Source organism: Phyllobates terribilis, unplaced genomic scaffold (assembly GCF_046119375.1).
Source record: "Phyllobates terribilis strain yellow unplaced genomic scaffold, ASM4611937v1 Scaffold_5__5_contigs__length_657084704, whole genome shotgun sequence".
Classification (NCBI taxonomy): Eukaryota; Metazoa; Chordata; class Amphibia; order Anura; family Dendrobatidae; genus Phyllobates; species Phyllobates terribilis.
This window is the reverse complement of record NW_027362765.1, coordinates 386438184-386458193: the sequence shown is the minus strand read 5'-3', so window position 1 is coordinate 386458193 and position 20010 is coordinate 386438184. Positions and strand designations below refer to the sequence as shown.

The 20010-nt window shown below is 41.6% G+C and overlaps 1 protein-coding gene across 8 annotated transcripts in view; it reads left to right on the top strand.

Moving 5' to 3' along the window:
- Positions 1 to 20010, top strand: part of KCNIP2 (potassium voltage-gated channel interacting protein 2) — a 654874-nt gene that overhangs the window by 601260 nt on the left and 33604 nt on the right. For all 8 annotated transcript variants that reach the window (XM_073684924.1, XM_073684926.1, XM_073684931.1 and 5 more), the window contains 5 exons: positions 5879 to 5948; positions 6284 to 6354; positions 7987 to 8094; positions 13813 to 13917; positions 15559 to 15621. In XM_073684924.1, coding sequence (XP_073541025.1) covers positions 5879 to 5948; positions 6284 to 6354; positions 7987 to 8094; positions 13813 to 13917; positions 15559 to 15621 — 417 coding nt within the window. The remainder of the gene's footprint in view (positions 1 to 5878; positions 5949 to 6283; positions 6355 to 7986; positions 8095 to 13812; positions 13918 to 15558; positions 15622 to 20010) is intronic.

Below are 20010 nucleotides of genomic sequence, written 5' to 3'. Positions count from 1 at the left end.
TAAATGTAATTCTTTTTATCTTTCCTCATAACCAAGATCCTCGAAGGTCCTTATCAGTTTTGTGGCTCTTATTTGTACTTTTCTAGCTCCAGGGCAACTGTGTTTCCAGATCAGGTCGCACTAACACTTTGTAAAGTTGTCCTATTACATCTCTGCCTGGCGCGTTCATACCTCTTTTATTGCATGACAATTTTCTGCTGGCCTTAGAAGCTACTGATGGACTTTACATGTTATTATTTAGTCTGTGATCTACAAGTATACCCAGATCCTTCTCTTCAATTGACTCTCCTAGTTTTACTCCCCCTAGAACATATGATGCCCTCAGGTTATTACACACAGATCCTTCTCTACAAGTGACTCTCCTAGTTTTTCTCCCCCCTAGAAACATATGATGCCTTCAGGTTATTACACCCAGATCCTTCTCTACAAGTGAGTCTCCTAGTTTTCCTCCCTCTAGAACACATGATTCCTTCATATTATTAAACCCAGATCATTCTCTACAAGTGACTCTCCTAGTTTTAGTTCCCTTGAAACACATGATGCCCTCAGGTTATTACACCCAGATCCTTCTCTACAAGCGACTCTCCTAGTTTTCCTCCCCCTAGAACATATGGTGCCCTCAGGTTATTACACCCAGATCATTCTCTACAAGTGACTCTCCTAGTTTTAGTTCCCTTGAAACACATGATGCCCTCAGGTTATTACACCCAGATCCTTCTCTACAAGTGACTCCCCTAGTTTTACTCCTCCTAGAACATATGGTGCCCTCAGGTTATTACACCCAGATCCTTCTCTACAAGCGACTCTCCTAGTTTTCCTCCCCCTAGAACATATGAGGCCCTCAGGTTATTATACCCAGATCCTTCTCTACAAGTGACTCTCCTAGTTTTACTTCCCTTAGAACACATGATGCCTTCAGGTTATTATACCCAGATCCTTCTCTACAAGTGACTCTCCTAGTTTTCCTCCCCCTATAACATATGATGTCCTCAGGTTATTACACCCAGATCCTTCTCTACAAGTGACTCTCCTAGTTTTACTTCCCTTAGAACACATGATGCTCATGTATTATTAGTGCCCATGTGCATAACTTTACATTTCTCCTCATTGAACCTCATCTGCCACGTGGATGCCCAAACACTCAGTTTCCTGTAACTTATGAACATCCTCCATAAACTGCACTATACGTAGTTTGGTGTCATCTGCAAAAACAGAAACACTAATAATCCGGTCTTCTTTGGGGGTCACCACTTATAACTGGAGACCATTCAGATCAGCCGTCATTCACCACAACTCTCTGGTATTTAAGCGATATTTAAGCCAGTTTCCAATCCAATTACAAACCTTATTTATTAATCCTATAGACCTCGATCTACCCAGGATTAGGTATTTATGGGAGACAGTGTCAAATGCCTTTGCAAAGTCCAGAAACACAATATCCCCAGCTCCCATCTGTCCCTTTTTCCACTCAGTTCTTCATAAAATCTCATTTATGTAGTTAGTTTGACAAAGTCAGTTTTTAGTAAAAAAAAACATGCTGGCTGTCTCTTATAATGTTATGGTCTATCACATACTGCTGTATAGAATCCTTTATAAGCCCCTCAAACTTTTTTTTCCCCACTGGTCCATAATTACCTGGCTAAGAGATCTTTGTATCCACCTATCTATCTATCTATCTATCTATCTATCTATCTATCTATCTATCTATCTATCTATCTATCTATCTATCTATCTATCTATCTATCTATCTATCTATCAGTAATTGATGCAAAAGGAGCCCTGACCAAGTATTGAGTGCATTTACTGAACATACATTTCGGATTTTAAAACAATATTTCAAGCTGTTGTTATAAAGTATTCTAATTTACTGAGATAATGACCTTTGTGCTTTCATTGGCTGTAAGCCATAATCAACAACATTAACAGAAATAAACACATGAAATAGATCACTCTGTGTGTAATGACTCTATATAATAGATCCCTCTGTGTGTAATGACTCTATATAATAGATCCCTCTGTGTGTAATGACTATATAATAGATCCCTCTGTGTGTAATGACTCTATATAATAGATCCCTCTGTGTGTAATGACTCTATATAATAGATCCCTCTGCGTGTAATGACTCTATATAATAGATCCCTCTGTGTGTAATGACACTATATAATAGATCCCTCTGTGTGTAATGACTCTATATAATAGATCCCTCTGTGTGTAATGACTCTATATAATAGATCCCTCTGTGTGTAATGACTCTATATAATAGATCACTCTGTGTGTAATGACTCTATATAATAGATCCCTCTGTGTGTAATGACTCTATATAATAGATCCCTCTGTGTGTAATGACTCTATATAATAGATCCCTCTGTGTGTAATGACTCTATATAATAGATCCCTCTGTGTGTAATGACTCTATATAATAGATCACTCTGTGTGTAATGACTCTATATAATATAGGAGTTTCACTTTTTGTATTTAAGAACTGAAATAAATGAACTTTTTGATGATATTCTAGTTTTGTGAGAAGCACCTGCATCATCCACCCCCACAAATCACCATTCCCTGAGATTTCCACCATCTAGAGGTCTTCTGCATAGCGAGGGTTAAATATAAACCTAGAAATACGAGGCTTATGTGCTTTGGGCTCTGTATGGCAGTATTATTTTGGTAGATTGTGAATGAATATTGTTATGATCTGTAATTTTATAAAATATAATGGTTGACCTTGATGCATCTGTATCCCGGAGAGTTGCTCACAGAGTATTGCAGTAGAAGGAGACACATATGGGTTGAATCTAGCGGCATAGTAATGTATTGCCCATATAGCATCTTACAATACCAAAATGAGAGAGCTGCCAATTAACTGTGCCATATGTGACGCCCTCCCTGAGCAAATGGGGGATACTCAGAGCCGGGCCTTGAAGATGTTGAGGGGATGCAGTCGCGGCCTTGACCTGTTTCGTGCCCAGGGCTGTCACATGAAAAATGGGCTTTTTGGATAAGTGGTTGTTCGACTACGCCACCTGTGGTTTCTGGTGAAGGCCACCAGCGCTGCGACAGTCCTCTGAGGCCGGTGTTCTGGCAGCTTGGTTGGTACTACTCCCCACAGGCGGAGTAGGCCTCAGGGCAGTGATTGATGATCTGTGTGGAGGTATGGTGGGTGCAGTGCCGCGCAGAAATAAACAAGCGGAGGCGGTGAATGAAGTCATCCGGGTCTTTACTCACTTTAGATGCTCTTTCAGCCGCAAAGCTTCCCTCTGCTACACACGGCGTACTGCGGCCACCGGGAAGGGGGTTCAGCACTTCCCAGGTAGATCAGGAGCACCTGTCGAGACCCCGTTAGTGTGTTCCTCTCCTTTGTAAGTTCTCCCACTGAGTCTTCTCCTGATTGTGTGTGGTATGAACGTGGTGTAAGGCCGGGTCCCACTGGATAAACGCAGTGTAAGAGATACAGGTGGCGACTCCGCTCCGTCCATATCCCCCTCGGATCCACTAAGCCTCCGGGCTTTTCTGACTGAGACGTGAAGTGACAAAGTCAGATATCGGGGGCCGGTCACCCCTCTTGCAGCAGGAATCCCTCTGACTAGGCCAGAATAGTGAGGACAGGTGGCGACTCCGCTCCGTCCATATCCCCCTGGGATCCTTTCGCCTGTGGAGCCTCTCTCCTCTGCTCCCCTCCAAGGCCTTCTTAGAACAGGACCCTGACCGGGCAGAGACACTTGTTAACTCTGACCCGCTCCTCGTCTCACGGCCAGAGTACGAGGACCGTGTATCTTCAGCCAGCTACAGACTTTTGCTGGACCCTGACAGAAGACTCACAATCAAAGACCTTGAACTTAAGATGGCCATATATTATATATGATTCTGTATGTGCTTCCTGTAAGTGTTTCCTCCACCCTCATCCACTACTTGGCCCCCGCTATCTTTGGTTCCCCCCATTTCCTCTATCTCCATCTCCTCTATACTGAGGTGTAGTACCCCTGTGGCGAATGAACCCTCAGGGGCGCCACACATAGCGTGATAGAATAATACCTCTATGCAATACTCAAACCAGACCACAATATGCTGTTAAATAATGCCGCCATAAAGTGCTCAACCTAGACTGCAATACACTGTTAAATTAATACTGCTATACAGTGCTCAAACTAAACTGCAATGTCCCATTTATATATTACTGCCATAAAGTACTTAACCTCAACTTCAATAAATTGTTAAAATCAAAGTGTCATACAGTGCTCAAACTTAAAATGAAACCGCTATACAATGCTCAAACTAGATCACGTTACACTGTTGAAATAATAGTGTAATATAGCGCTCTCACTACACTGTAGTACACCATTAAAATAATAGTTCCATACAATACTCAAACTAGACATCCATACCCTGTTAAAATCATACCAGTCTATAGTGCTAAAACTAGACTGCAATACAGTGTTAAAATAATACTGCCATACACTGCTCAACCTAGGCTTCAATGAATTGTAAAAATAATAGTGCCATACAGTGCGTTCACCTTAAAATCAAACCTCTGTACAATGCTCAAACTAGACCACAATACACTGTTGAATTAATAGTGTAATATATCACTCACACTAGACTGCAGTACACCATTAAAATAATAGTGCCATACAGTGCTCAAATATGCTGTTAAGATGATACTGCTATACAATGCAAAAACTAGACTACAGTACACTGTTGAAATAGTAATGCCATGCAGTCCTCAAACTAGACTGGAATACATTGGTAAAATACAACTGCCATGCTGTGCTCAAACTAGACCACCATACAGAGCTTTAATTAGATCACACTACTCTGATGAAATAATGCTACCATACAGTGCTTCATCTAGAGAACAATGCACTGTTGTAATAATACTGCCATACAGTGGTTGATCTAGAGCACAATCCACTGTTATAATAATACTGCCATACAGTGCTTCATCTAGAGCACAATCCACTGTTAGAATAATACTGCCATACAGTGCTTCATCTAGAGCACAATCCACTGTTAGAATAATACTGCCATACAGTGCTTCATCTAGAGCACAATCCACTGTTAGAATAATACTGCCATACAGTGCTTCATCTAGAGCACAATCCACTGTTATAATAATACTGCCATACAGTGCTTCATCTAGAGCACAATCCACTGTTATAATAATACTGCCATACAGTGCTTCATCTAGAGCACAATCCACTGTTATAATAATACTGCCATACAGTGCTTCATCTAGAGCACAATCCACTGTTAGAATAATACTGCCATACAGTGCTTCATCTAGAGCACAATCCACTGTTAGAATAATACTGCCATACAGTGCTTCATCTAGAGCACAATCCACTGTTATAATAATACTGCCATACAGTGCTTCACCTAGAGCACAATCCACTGTTATAATAATACTGCCATACAGTGCTTCACCTAGAGCACAATCCGCTGTTATAATAATACTGCCATAAAGTGCTTCATCTAGAGCGCAATCCACTGTTATAATAATACTGCCATAAAGTGCTTCATCTAGAGCACAATCCACTGTTATAATAATACTGCCATACAGTGCTTCATCTAGAGCACAATCCACTGTTATAATAATACTGCCATACAGTGCTTGACATAGAACGCATTACACTGTTGAAATAATACCACCATACTGTGCTCAAATAAAACCACCCTGAATGAATTACATGGAATTTTAGTAAAATGTAGAAATACATGGGGCACATATGAAATTGCCAGGGTTTTTAGTGACAGCCGGGTGTGTGGGTTTACAGGTGGCAGGGGTGGTCGGTATTCAAAGACTAGTGAATTCTGGGAAACGTGGGTGACGTGACCGATCTGAGATTGTGACGTGATCTCTTGTCTGATCCCTTTGTAACAGGAATGTCCGAGCGGCATCGTCAATGAAGACAATTTCAAGCAGATTTACTCCCAGTTTTTCCCCCAAGGAGGTGAGTGATATCATGGAGAGAGCGTGCCTTAGGCGGGGGGCCTGATCCTAGTGCAGAGGGGGCACGCACCCGATCTCGGTATATAAAAAATGTTTCCAAATTTTTGGCACAGATTTGTACATTCCAATTTTTCACCATTTGCAATATCTCCGCTTGGTGTCAGTGAATGGAAACCCATCAAACCCGGCATTGATTCCATGTATGAAGGTACGGACACAAGCTCTGGCCATTGCGTGTCCACACTGCAGCCAAAACCCCCACTGACGTGGATCTCTGCCCTCTCGGCCCCAGTGTCGGGGGGTTTCTGTGTCACTTACTGTTCTCTTCTGTTCCAGATTCCAGCATGTACGCACATTTTCTATTCAACGCTTTTGACACCGATCACAACGGCTCCGTCAGCTTTGAGGTGAGTGGCAGCCACATCAGGTTCTCCGGTCCACCAGCAGACGACCAGTGACGGCATTTAAAGGGGTATTCCCATCAATAAAAGTGATGCAGAGGTCGGACTTCCATTAAGCCGCGGTTGTCGCTCATGCACAACTCCAAAACTTCCATAGACTTAGTGTGTGGATACAATACTCCTTAAATTGGGCATTTCAGCCGCAGATAATTACTGCTCTTTGTGCTTTCTCCAGATCTCTGCTTGCTGTCATTCAATAGAAGCCTTAGAGGAATTGTCCACTACTTATTATTATTTCAAAAATGGACCCATAATGGTTTTAAGATTACAAAAAGAAAAACACATACTCATCTTTCAGATTTCCCGCTACCTTTTGGGGCTAGTGTCCTTTGCCTTGCCCGTGTCCTAACTTCTTCTTCAGATGGCATCAGCAGTGAGTCAGTGGTCTCTGATTGGCTGCAGCAGTCACTCTTTAGGGTAACATGTTCTCCAGGTCTGAGAAAAACAGTCCGCTTATTCTGATCAGACTCTGATCAGACTGACATCACTTTTTCTTGGACGTAGAGAGAAAAATAAAAAGTTTCTCCATCTTCTCCATTCTGTCAGTCTGTGAAAATCGGATCGCACTCAGATGTCATCCGAGTGCAGTCCGATTTTTTTTCACGGACCCATAAACTTGCATTGACTATTGTGAACCAACACTCGGATCAAAATTGGACATGTCTCAGATTTTTTCCGCGGATCACTCAGTCCGAGAAAAAGATCGGACATTTCCACGGCCCCATAGAATAACATGGGTACGAATGTCATCCATGAAAACCACGGATAGCAATCGTGCTTTCAAAGCGGACATGTGAATGAGCCTTACCATAAAGAGGTTGTCCACTACTTTGGTATTGATGGCCTACCCTTAGGACAGGTCATCAATGTCTGATTGGTCGGGGTCCGACACCCGACATCCCCACTGATCAGTTGTTACTGGTGGGGACGGCTGCTGGCCGGACATGCTCGCTTGCTGAGCTGCTCCGTCTTCTGGTAGTGGCCGCCGCAGGTACTACACATCCGCCTCCTATTCAAATCAATAGGTGACAGCGGGGGTGCCGGGTGTCGGACCCCGACCAATCAGACATTGATGACCTCTCTAAAGGATAGGTCATCAACGGAAAAGTAGTGGACAAAGTCTTTAAGTCTGAGCTGGAAGAAACAGTCTCCTAGCTCTCGATTCAGTGGCTGCTACCATGGGCCCAATTTTTAAAATAATTAGTAGTAAGTAGTGGACAAAAAAAATGGAAAATCGTAAAGATTTCTATTGAATCACAGCAAGCAGAGATCTTGAAAATCACAAGGAATTGATAGGAATACATAGCATTTTATGACATTTTGCAGTAGAGAAGATAAGTGGTGCTCCCCATTACCCGGCTGGGCTGACAAGAGGGTTCCTGTCGGCTATTAGTAGATTGTGGGGTCACGTAGAGGGTGCAGATACTTCTACCACTTCCCCATTTGTGACCAGATTTACCTATGACGACCCTCTCTGATAAGCCGCTGTCCATCCCCTCCCGCTTCTCATAGAATTGATAAATCTGTCGGCTAATTCTTTTCTAACCTTTCACTGTGAAATTTCCTTTCCTTCCATAGGATTTTGTAGCCGGATTGTCCATTATCCTAAGAGGGAGCATAGACGACAAACTCAACTGGGCCTTTAACTTATACGACTTAAATAAAGATGGCTGCATCACAAAAGAGGTAATGCTGCCAGAAACAGTCCCACACCTCTGACATCTATCCTTTTATTTTGCTTTTTTTTTTAAATAATTTTGTCAAGTACGTAAAGTTATAAAACTTTGCAAATAATTTTATTAGGGGATTTGTCTTAATTCTTATAAAAAAAAAAAAAAAAAGTACATGTAAGTAGTTTCCAAACCCCTCTCTTTTCCCCAATCTATTTGCCTGCGTTGGCATCAGACCGTACTCATTTGGAGTACAGATGACGGCAGTGATGGGTCAGCACTTGTCCCTCATTATTTGATAGGCTGCTGTAGGTGCTGACTCGTTCATTGCCAGCAGCTCTACTCCAAAGAGTACGGTCTGATATCAATGCAGCTGAAAGCAGGCAAATAGGTTGGGGAAAAACTTTTTTTTTTACAGGAATGAAGACCCCCAAAAAAAGTAATTTATAACGATTCTGAACTTTCCATGTTAGGCAAAATTATTTATATATATATATATATATATATATATATATATATATATTGCTACATTTTAATGCTGTACCACATCACATCCACTTCTTATTCCTCCCTCAAATAGTAACTCCTTTGTCAGTCCCTGTAAAGGCCGCCCATCACACCATAAATCCAGCACAAGATCCTGACTCTGATCTAGGGAGGCCTTACACGATTCTGCCGCTTTCCAAATTTCTTCCTTAATTCAGGAATACCACACACAACCTTTGCTCTTCCAGCCTCACCACGTCCTTCCACACTCAGATACAAGACTTCTCTTGTGCTTCCCCTCTCTTCTAGAATTGTCTCTCTCATTCCAGCCCTCCAAATCCCCAAAGTTGGGACAGGGTTTAAACGTCCTCAAAAATGTTGGCAACTATAGACCACTAGATAAAAACATATAGGTCTATTACTAAATGGCAGCCAGATCTTTCTCTGCTATATAAGAAATTGCCTCTTCAAGATGCACAGACTTGTCTTGGGTCCATTCCAATCAGGAAACAGGACAGGAAGATTTCACAGGAGGTCAAGCGGTTTCAGGATAAAAAAAAATAATATATATATATATATATATATATACGGTAAAAATATTTTAAATAATAATAAAAATAAATATATATATAGTTTTCCCACTGCCTGTGCCGTGGATGCTGCTGCACAGAGCACGGCTGCAGCATCTCCTGTGCCTTTGAACCCTCTTGTGCATCTCTGCCTTTCCAGCATTTTGCACACAATTTTGGAACAATCTACAGTATTATGGCTTCTGATTAATGTGATTTTACAATCCCGGCCGTGTTACGGAATTACGAACCACAAGCCGCTTCTCGGACGCCCTCTTGCCACGGCCCTTTTAGAGAGCAAGTGTTACACACACGCCACTAGGTTCAGATAGGGGCGAGACAGGTTACATGAATTCTCCGGAATCCTGGGGGAACCGTTACTCAGGGTGACCATAGACCATGTGCTGCACCTTCTCTCAGGCACACAGGGGTATTGACCCTCAGGCACAGACACGTAGGTTGTTTCACTTGCTGACCAGACACACTTGACAAGAGTCCTCATAAACGGTAGAACAGTAGCATTTAATAAGAAGCCGCACAGACAGTGCAAGTTAAGTCTTATGAGTAACAGGCTCCAGTGACAAACAGTACAGTTTCCTTAGCAGCACAGCAGTTCACAGTCTTCCCAGTAGTACAGGACAGCACAGTTCTAATGCAAAGGCACATTAATGAACACAGCATTCCTTACAGCACAGTGAGATGGAGGAGGGGGAGGGTTTGCTGGAGGAGATGATCCCTGTGACACCATTTCTTCCAGTCCTTATCTTTCTGCTTGATAATACTCTGCACTGCTAGTTCAGGAACTCTACCTGACCTGTGCTTAGCTTCACTCCTGACTTGAATCCTTTTCACTTGCAGGGGCGCTTCTGTGAGATACAGAACACACACGCCACCTTTCTCTTTGGTTCCAGCCAGACAGTAAACAACTTCCCCACAATCCCCCTGGGGCTCTGCTAAAACACTCCCTTTCTCCTGTGACTGTGTTAACCCCTCTAGTTGCTGGATGCTTCTGGAGCACAACACTTCCTGTCTCCTGTGCTTGTGTTACTTCTAATAGTTGCTGAATGCTTTTAAAGCAGCAGCACTACTTCTGCATGTCACACAAGGTTGAACTCTTAGATAGATATAGAGCTCGTTACCTCCAGTAGTTTTTGGGACCCTTTAACTCCAAGTTTTTCTGATAAATGTGATTTAATGCACGGCAAACAGCGACTCATGTTAATAATAGAACGACTTGTCAATTTCGCTCTAGTTTGACGTTCCCTTCAAGAGGTCTTGGGCTCCTGAGGGTGTAATGAATGAGTGATGTGTCTGGGGTAATGCACGCTCCTTACTTCATTACACAATAGCCGCTGGCTGAAGCAGGGATCCTTCTTGGGGATGCTCTCGGCCCTTCCACACAACTTGTCAGCAAATATGTAATAGAAGTCAATTGTTAAAATTACTTCTGATGTTTAATAGGAATTGCAAAATTAAAAATAGGAAAAAAAAAAAAGAAACGTCTTTCAAATGTTATTTTTTTGTTGTAAATTTTTCATTTCTGAAAGAAAACAAATTTGTCACTTAATTAGTATAGCATGTATTCATATAGTATTAACCCTTTACGGGGAATCTGTCAGCAGGTTTTGCTATATAATCTGAGAGCAGAACGGTGTAGGGGGAGAGGTTATACTGATTAGCCTGACTTGCCTGCACGTGAGACCTAGTCCTGCAGTGATAATCTCCTGCTGATAAAACACTGATTGTATTGAAACTACAGAACACAGCCTAATAAGTAACACATCCCTGGAATCAGGGTCTCTGCCCTTACTTTATGGCTGCTCTCAGATTAAATAGCAAAAATCTGCCCTTTAAGTAGGACACCAATTTTTGAGCTTAAAGACCAGTATAATGTATTGCCTCTTCCCTTGCATTTCATCTTTTTCTCATCATTATTTTTTTTCTTTAAAGAGTGATCCACTACTTAGATAATGACCTCTTATCCTATGGATCAATATCAGATCGCTGAGGGTCCGAAACCCTGCACCCCCATTAATGAGTTGTTGGAGGTAAACAGGATATGGAGTGGAACAGCACAGCGCCATACACTGTATAGTGGTCATTTTCATGTACTGCAGCTAAGATCACAGTAAAAAAAAAAAGCAAAACTTTTGGTCGCTAAAGTGTGATTTCTTCTGTCTCGTTGTTGTGATACCATTTTCCTGGTGATTTTAGTAAACCGGAAGCAAATGGTTGTCAGCTATAAGGACGAAAATTGTGTTTGACATTGTTTTATCTCTTTATGTGTTCGTTTTCGACATTTGCTGGGGTAAATGTTTGGCATATTTTGTCATGGGTAGTCGAATTTTGCCTTAAATTTCTTTTTGTGTGTGTTTTTAGGTTAAAAAAACATGGCATAAACAAAGTCAAATTTATCACCAGATGTCAGGAAGCTTATTATTCTGAGAATAAAGTCACGGAAAAGCCAAAAAAGAGGAGCTATGGAATTCACCTGTTCTCAGAGTCAAGTGTCACATATATTAAAGAAAGAAAAAGAAGTTTCTGGAACAGCTGACAAACCTAGAAGTGGACGACCACCGAGAACTTCCTCCAGAGTTGATCACATTATTAAGAAAAAGTCAGTATCTGATGTCCATAAAAGTGCTGCACAGATTTCTCACGAAATGAAGGAACAATATGGGGTCAAAGAGAATCGCCAAACTGTGATGCGATGGGTAAGAGCAGTAGGGCTAAATGTACGAGGAGCAGTCAAGAAGCCTTCCATCTCTGCAAAGAACCGGAAGGTCCGACTTGAGTTTGCCAAAGACCAAAGAACACCGCCAATGGAAAGAGACAGATTAATCTAAGGTGTTGTGGTCGGATGAATCCAAGTGCAATCTGTTTGGTAGTGATGGCAGCACTATATATACCGCCCAATGTGAAAACGTAATGATGTAAGGAACCAAACACCTACAGTGAAACATGGTGGAGGCAATGTCATGGTTTGGAGTTGCTTTTCTGCATCTGCTATTGGCCCTCTGCATATAATGCTGCCAAATGGTAAAACCAAAGTAGGCAGGGGATGGAGATTCCAGCAAGACAATGATCCTGAGCACACATTCAATTTAGTCAAAGATCGGTTAGCAAAGAAAAATGATCGCCTGTTGTAATGGCCGAGCCAATCACCTGATTTACACCCATAGAGCACCTTTAGGATGAGTTAGGGTGGCGAGTTGGGGCCCGTACCCATAGAAATAAAGATGAATTGTTTGAAGATTTGTAAATGGCGCAAGATCCATCAAGATGTCTTGAATACCCGAGTGGCTTTAATGCCCCGTCGGTGCGGTGCAAGAGGTTATGCTTTGTAAGTTATGGCATTGTTAGCAATGAATTACTCTCTTTGTTGTGATCAATAAATAGTAGATGCAAAACTTTTGGCAGTCAGTTTTTTTTTTAACTAAATGACCAAACCTATATTCAAAAGAATTTTGGTTACAATTAAGGTCTTGTATGATGACAACTTCATGCACTTTCAATTCATCACCAGGAAAATGGCCTCACAACAACCAGACAGAGTAATCACACTTTTTTTTTTTAAAAAAAGCTAAACTTTTGGGCGCCACTGTACAGTACATCAATAGGAGCTGAGCTGCAGTACCGAGAATGGCCACTACACAGTGCTTGGCGCTGTGCTCTTCCAGCTCTATATGCTGTTAACATCTAGCGGGAGCTGCAAACAGCAGATCAGTGGCAGCGCCGAGCGAAGGGCTCCACACATTTGATTTTGAGGACATACCGCAAAAGAAATAATGGACAATTGCCTAAAAGTTTACAAGACAAGCTGTATATTTTTTACAATTATTTTTATTAAGAAAATACTTAAGGGCATATTCACATGTTGAGTTTTTGCAGCATTTTTTTCTACACTCCTTTACAAGTTTTTGGTGCGTTTTCATTGCATTTTTTCTGCATTAATTTTAATGGGTGAAAAACACTGAAAGAATTAACGCTGCAGATTTGAAAAAAAAAAAAACACATTGATGGTTAAAATAATAATCTCTCCCTATTTTACTCGTACTGCAAAATGCTGAGGTTTTTTTACATACAAAAAAAAAGTAGTGAAAAAAATGCAGCATGTGAACACACCCAAAATCACAAAAAGAAACCCTCAAAAATGTTTCCAGATGTTTCTTTTCCGTCATTCACTGAACATCATGATAATTTTTAATTAATGAATTATGTCCATCATTGTAATATCTTTTTATTTTATATATATATATATTTTTTACTATTTAATCATTTTGTAAAGAAAATAATTTCTGTTTCCATTAATTTATTCTTGCACCTTGTTACATTATATTTTATACTTTTTATCGGAATAGACTAGTTGGGGGCTTTGACTCACAATTTATTTTTTTTTTTTTAAAGGTGAACGATGGGTTTTAATTTAATCAAGAAATTTGATTTGCATTAGTTATTCAGTGCAAATCAATTTTGCAATTTAAAGATGTTTCTTATACTCCAGGATATAATAAACAATTAGGGTGAAAAATGATATAATATTCACCTCTCCTTGGCCCTCACCTGTTTCGCCGCACGGCTTCCTCCAGAGCTCATTCTTCAGGGGTCTTTGGCATATGAGAGAATATAATAATAATTTAGGATTATATTTCATGTTTATCTTCTTGCTGTTTCCACAGGAAATGATGGACATCATGAAATCTATATATGACATGATGGGCAAGTATACATATCCAAACATGAGAGAGGAGGCTCCGAGGGAACACGTGGAGAATTTTTTTCAGGTGAAATCCTAAACTTTTTCTGCATTCCTGTACGGTCTTGATCATCATCAAAACTAAGGAAACTTTGCAAATAATTTCCTTAAAAAAAAATAATCTATAATTTTTGGTCTACAGTTCCTAGCTAGACCAATGTGTTTCCATGGTAACAGACTGCAAACAAATGCTGTGTAGTCTGATCGTGCTGTCGTGTGTTATTGCTCTTCCATCTAAAACTTAGCGAAAAGTAGAAGGGAGCATCCGGTGTCAGCTGTGCATGTACAGCATGCCCGCTCTATACATGGCTGTACTGTACAGCCGGCACATGCCTCTAACAGCAGCAACCAGAGCTAGTGGCAATTGCTCCTATTCAACCCTTTTTGTGCCATTGACGATCTCTGACAGTGGCATATAAAGGGGTATTCCCAAATGTAAAACTTATTTCCTATCCAATGGATTGTGGATAACTTTCTGACCTGAGGGTTTGGCTGCTGGGTCCCCAGCGATCCCAAGAACCCCGGCTCTTAATGGGAGCACCAGAGATTAATGACTGCCATTGGTTGGTATTCGGCACTCCCATTAAAATAAATGGAGAGCCAGTCTGTATGATCGACCACCACTCCATTCGCATGGGGTTCTTCAGAGCCCTGGTTCTCGGAAACTATGGTGGCCCCAGAGGACAGACCCCAAACAATCAGAAAATTATCCCCTATCCCATGAATAGGTGGTAATAACTGTCATATTTGAAAATACCCCTTTAAATATCGTGATCTGGGGAAAGGTCTCATTCCAGCACCCCCAGCATTAGCGGGTCCACTGAACACCCTCTTCGCTGCCATCTTGGTCTTACCCATTCACGGACTTGGCTTCATAGTATCATAAGAGGTCATTATTTTCAGTACATACTGCTAATACTGGGGATTTACATTATGTAGCGTCGGCTATGAAACAATCACAGGTTCAAACCTCCTAAAGGGTGTAAAAAATGAGAAAAAAAGTAATTTGAAAAAGTTTTTAAAATATAATTAAAAAAACCCCACCTCAAATTACCTTCCTTTTCCCAAAACTTTATTTTTTTTAAAGCATAGTTAGTATTGCTGCGTCTATAAAAGTCAAATCTATTAAAATATAAAATTACTGTAGTCACCATATAAGTTATTCATTCAAGAAAAAAAACCTCAAAATGGTAAATTGAACTCAAAACTACAACTTGTGCCTCAATAACCAAGCAATTATTTGCACATGTCGAGCGTAAAAATATAAAATGATTCTTTGAATAAGAGGATAAAAAAATGAAAGTGAAAAAAGAAAAAATTAACCCAGAAAGGAGGACGACTGAATGTTAAGTGGTATATATTCTGAATGCCGCTCTGGGTGTGAATATAATGGAACTCACAATCTAGCTCCTATTTCTCTGAAAAAAAACACACAGAATTCACCACTAGAGGGAGCTCACTACATACAATATGAACTATAGACCATTGTATGCAACAAGCTCCTAGGCTCCCTCTAGTGGTGACTGCAGGCTGTCAAAATGTCCTCATTCCATCATTTAGATTGGGAGCTCTGCATCAGAAAAGCAGAATTCTGTGAACTGGAAACATATATTAAGAAACATTTCAGTGCAGTGTTTTTATGTTTTTGTGTTTTTTTTTTCTTGTTTAGAAAATGGATAGAAATAAGGACGGTGTCGTTACCATTGAGGAATTCATTGAGTCATGCCAGAAGGTAAGAGCAGCTGAGGATGAAGGATCTACCTGGACGCTGCAGAAACCATTTCACAATAATTGTCACGCACAGTGTAGGAAAGATAAAGTACAACACGAAGGAATGAGGGGAAGGGAGCCCAGACACTAGGGAAAGGGGGAGTGGAGATCTCTACCATTCCTATATTGGTTCCTCACCAATTGCCGAACAGGAATCTAAGCCCTGTAAATTCCTAGAGCTACGCCCTGGATAGGGAAGGGGGGGTGAGCACTGGTCAGTCCCCACTATCAACAAGGGAGACGAACACAGGGGGAAGAAACTTAACTTGAGCCGACTTCAGAGGGATTACACCAAACGTCCTCCAAGCATAAGAGAGGAAGTAAGCTGGCTGCAATAGCTCCAAGCCTCCACAAGGTAATAAGTGAATATCACCGGCCCCTCCCTGCGGCAAACTGAAAGTATTTAAACACCCAGGCCAGTGTGTCAATTGTTAGAACCTTGCTCTTAGGTTTTTTTTTCCTTTGCTGGTCACATGACCTTGTTGGCCTATTTAAGCCTGCTCCGCCCTTCTGGCTTTGCTGGACTTCATTGTATAACTACTTTCTAGCTAGCCTGTGCTCTGTATCTTACTCTGTTAGTTTGCTTGGTCTACGGACCTCTATGTTCTATATATTTTGTTTGTTCGTCTGTCTGCTACTATTTCTGTTAGGAGGTGTCCCATATTCCTCCCAGTCCTTAGTACTTGTAGGGATTCCTTCCCCACATCTATAGGTCTCCGTCCAGACTAGCTTAGGACTTTAGCAGGTCTGATCGCAGGATCAGGTTCCCTGTTACATCGTAGGGATTCAGCTGAGTTCTATCGTAGGGACAGATCTCCTCTCTTTCCTTAGCTCTGGTAGCAGAACATAACAGTAAGTCCAGCCTGCAAATTCTCTAAGGAAAGATTTTTCTGTTCCATCATGGTGTCGGTTCAGGATTTGGCTCATCGCCTGCAGGGACTCTCTCTGGAGGTGGCCGAGCTCCGTCAGCACGTGAGTAACTGTCCTGGAGCACATTTCTTGGAGCCTAAGGTATGTTTGCCGGATTTATTTTTTGGTGAACAACGAGAATTTTTTTCATTTAAAAATGCTTGCTTATTGTATTTTCGTTTGAGACCCAAGTCCTCTGGGGATGAATCCCAGCGCATAGGGTTCATAATGTCACTTTTGCACAAAGAGCCTCAGGAGTGGGCCTTTTCTTTGCAACCTAGTGATACATGCTTCAGATCAGTGGATAGTTTTTTTTCTGCTTTGGGACTATTATATGATGATCCTGACCGTGTTGCATCAGCTGAGACTGAGTTGAGACGTTTGAAACAGGGATCAGGTAATGTGGAAAAATATTGTACTCATTTCCGTCGTTGGTCTACTCAAATAGGGTGGAACGATTCTGCTCTGAAAAGTCTATTTCTTGCTGGGCTCAGTGAAAGGGTTAAAGACCTGCTAATTGCTTATCCTACACCTGAAGATTTGCAACAGGCTATGCAATTAGCTATACGGGTGGATAGGAGACTGCGTGCAAGGGTTAATGAGAGTAAATCCTCTGCTATGTCAGTTTCTGGTTATGAGAATGTGTGTACTAACAGTGGTGAACCGATGGAGATTGGATCGGTGGCACCTTGCTCTCAAGAAAAAGACCGTCGATTTTCTGAAGGCTTGTGTTTCTATTGCGGAAAATCTGGTCATTTGATTAAAGGCTGTGAGCTTCGTATGAAGAAAGAAAAAAAAATGGTCAGTCATGCCCGTATTGCCTGTTTAAATTCCAAGGGTGTATTTTTAGCTGCTTCCACGATTGCTCAGGAAAAATTAATGGAATTTCGGGTGTTTGTTGATTGTGGGTCTACTCTGAATGTAATTGATGGGGGATTCTTGGAAAGACTCAATTTAAAACCCGAACCTTTATCATCCCCCATTGCTGTGGTTTCTGTGGATGGTTCCCCTTTGAAGAATATTACTCTCAAGGTCTGTGAATTTCCTCTCACTATTAATGGTGTTCACCATGAGAAATTGGATTTGGTAGTTTTGAATAACTTGCCTTCTCCAGTAATATTGGGATTGCCCTGGTTAAAATTTCACAATCCTGTACTGGATTGGTCTACCAGTGAAATTAAATCCTGGAGCCATAAATGTTATGACAAGTGTTGTAACGGGCGTATTGCAGCTTTGGATAGGGGAGAATTGCCTGTTCCTATTCAGGATTTTTGGAGAGTTTTTTCTGAGAAGTAATCGCAGGTTTTGCCTCCCCATAGAGACTATGATTGTTCTATTGAATTTGTCCCTGGAGCGACTCTTCCTAAAAGTCGTTTATTTAACCTTACTATTCCTGAGAGGAAGGCTTTGGAGGAATACATACAGACAAGTTTGGCCGCCGGTCACATTAGGCCCTCTAAGTCTCCTGTGGCGGTTGGATTTTTTTTTGTAAAAAAAAAGGACGGCGGTTTATGTCCTTGTCTGGATTTTCGTGAGATTAACAAAATTACGGTACGCAATCCTTACCCACTGCCATTGATTCCTGATCTGTTTAACCAGTTAATGGGGGCCAAGTGGTTCTCTAAAATTGACCTTAAGGGGGCATACAATCTGTTGCGCATGAAGGAGGGTGATGAATGGAAGACTGCTTTTAACACTCCTGTGGGTCATTTTGAGAATCTGGTTATGCCTTTTGGTCTTACTAATGCTCCTGCATTTTTTCAGAATCTTATTAATGACATCCTGAGACCTTTGATCGGCAAAAATGTGGTTGTGTATTTGGATGACATTTTGATTTATTCGCCGGATCTGGAGTCTCATTGGCGGAGCGTACGTGAGGTATTACAGTTATTAATTGACAATTCGCTTTTTGCTAAGCTGGAGAAATGTGAGTTCGCTGTACAGAGAATTAGTTTTTTGGGCTACATTATCTCCAGCGAAGGTTTTGAGATGGACCCGGTTAAAGTTCAAGCTGTGCAGGAATGGCCTAGGCCTATTGGTTTGAAATCAATACAGAGGTTTTTAGGTTTCGCCAATTATTACAGAAAATTCATAAAAAATTTTTCTAGTATTGTCAAACCTCTGACCGATCTCACCAGGAAAGGTGCTGATACGGTTCAGTGGTCTTCTGAGGCCATTGAAGCTTTTGTGTATCTCAAGGAGAGGTTCACCTCTGCTCCCATCCTTATGCAGCCTGATGTGACTAAGCCGTTTTTGGTTGAGGTTGATGCTTCCTCTGTGGGGGTTGGCGCAGTATTGTCTCAGGATAACGGGGATGGATTACATCCCTGTGCCTTTTTTTAAAAATTTTTTTCGGAGACTGAACTGAATTACGATATTGGTAATCGGGAATTATTGGCTATTAAACTCGCACTTGAACACTGGCGTCACTTCTTGGAAGGTGCGGAATTTCCCGTTCAGGTTCTTACGGATCATAAAAATCTGATATATCTTGATGCTGCCAAGCGCCTGAATGCCCGTCAGGCTAGGTGGGCACTGTTTTTCTCGCGGTTTAATTTCTCCGTTACTTACATCCCTGGTACTAAGAATGTTAAGGCGGATGCCTTGTCTCGCAGTTTTTCTCCCATAGTCGGTGCTGAGAAAGAGGAGAACATTTTACAAGAAGGTGTTGTGATTGCTGCATTGGACTCCGTTTTGGAAGATGAGATTCTTAAAGCACAGGAGAATGCCCCATCTAACACTCCCCATGGGAGGTTGTTTGTGCCTGGGACCTTTAGGAGAGATTTATTTGTTGAGTGTCACGAATCTCGGTTGGCAGGTCATCCCGGAATCTCTGAGACCAAGAGACTGGTGGGTCGCAGTTTTTGGTGGCCTGGATGGCAGAAGGAAGTCATTAAGTGGGTGCGTCAATGTACTATATGTGCTAGATCTAAGTCCTCACATACTCCTGCTGCGGGGTTGCTTTGTCCTTTGGAGGTTCCCAGTGCTCCTTGGACACATTTGGCTATGGACTTTATAACTGACCTTCCCCCCTCTGAGGGTTTTACTGTCATCTGGGTGGTCGTGGACCGTTTTAGCAAGATGTGTCACTTGGTTCCCTTTGTCAAACTGCCCTGCGCTAAAACTCTCGCTAAGGCCTTTGTCAAGGAAATTGTCAGACTTCATGGCGTTCCTACTGACATTGTTTCTGATAGGGGTCCTCAGTTCGTGGCTCGTTTTTGGCGTGCCTTTTGTGACAGGTTGGGAGTTCATTTATCGTTCTCGTCCGGATATCATCCTGAATCTAATGGCCAGACAGAAAGGAAAAACCAGGATGTTGAGCAGTTCTTGCGTTGTTTTGTGGCAGACAATCAAGAGGGGTAGTCTGAGTTTCTGCCACTTGCTGAATTTGCTCTGAACAATCATACATCTTCTTCTGCTGGTTGTTCGCCTTTTTTTTGTT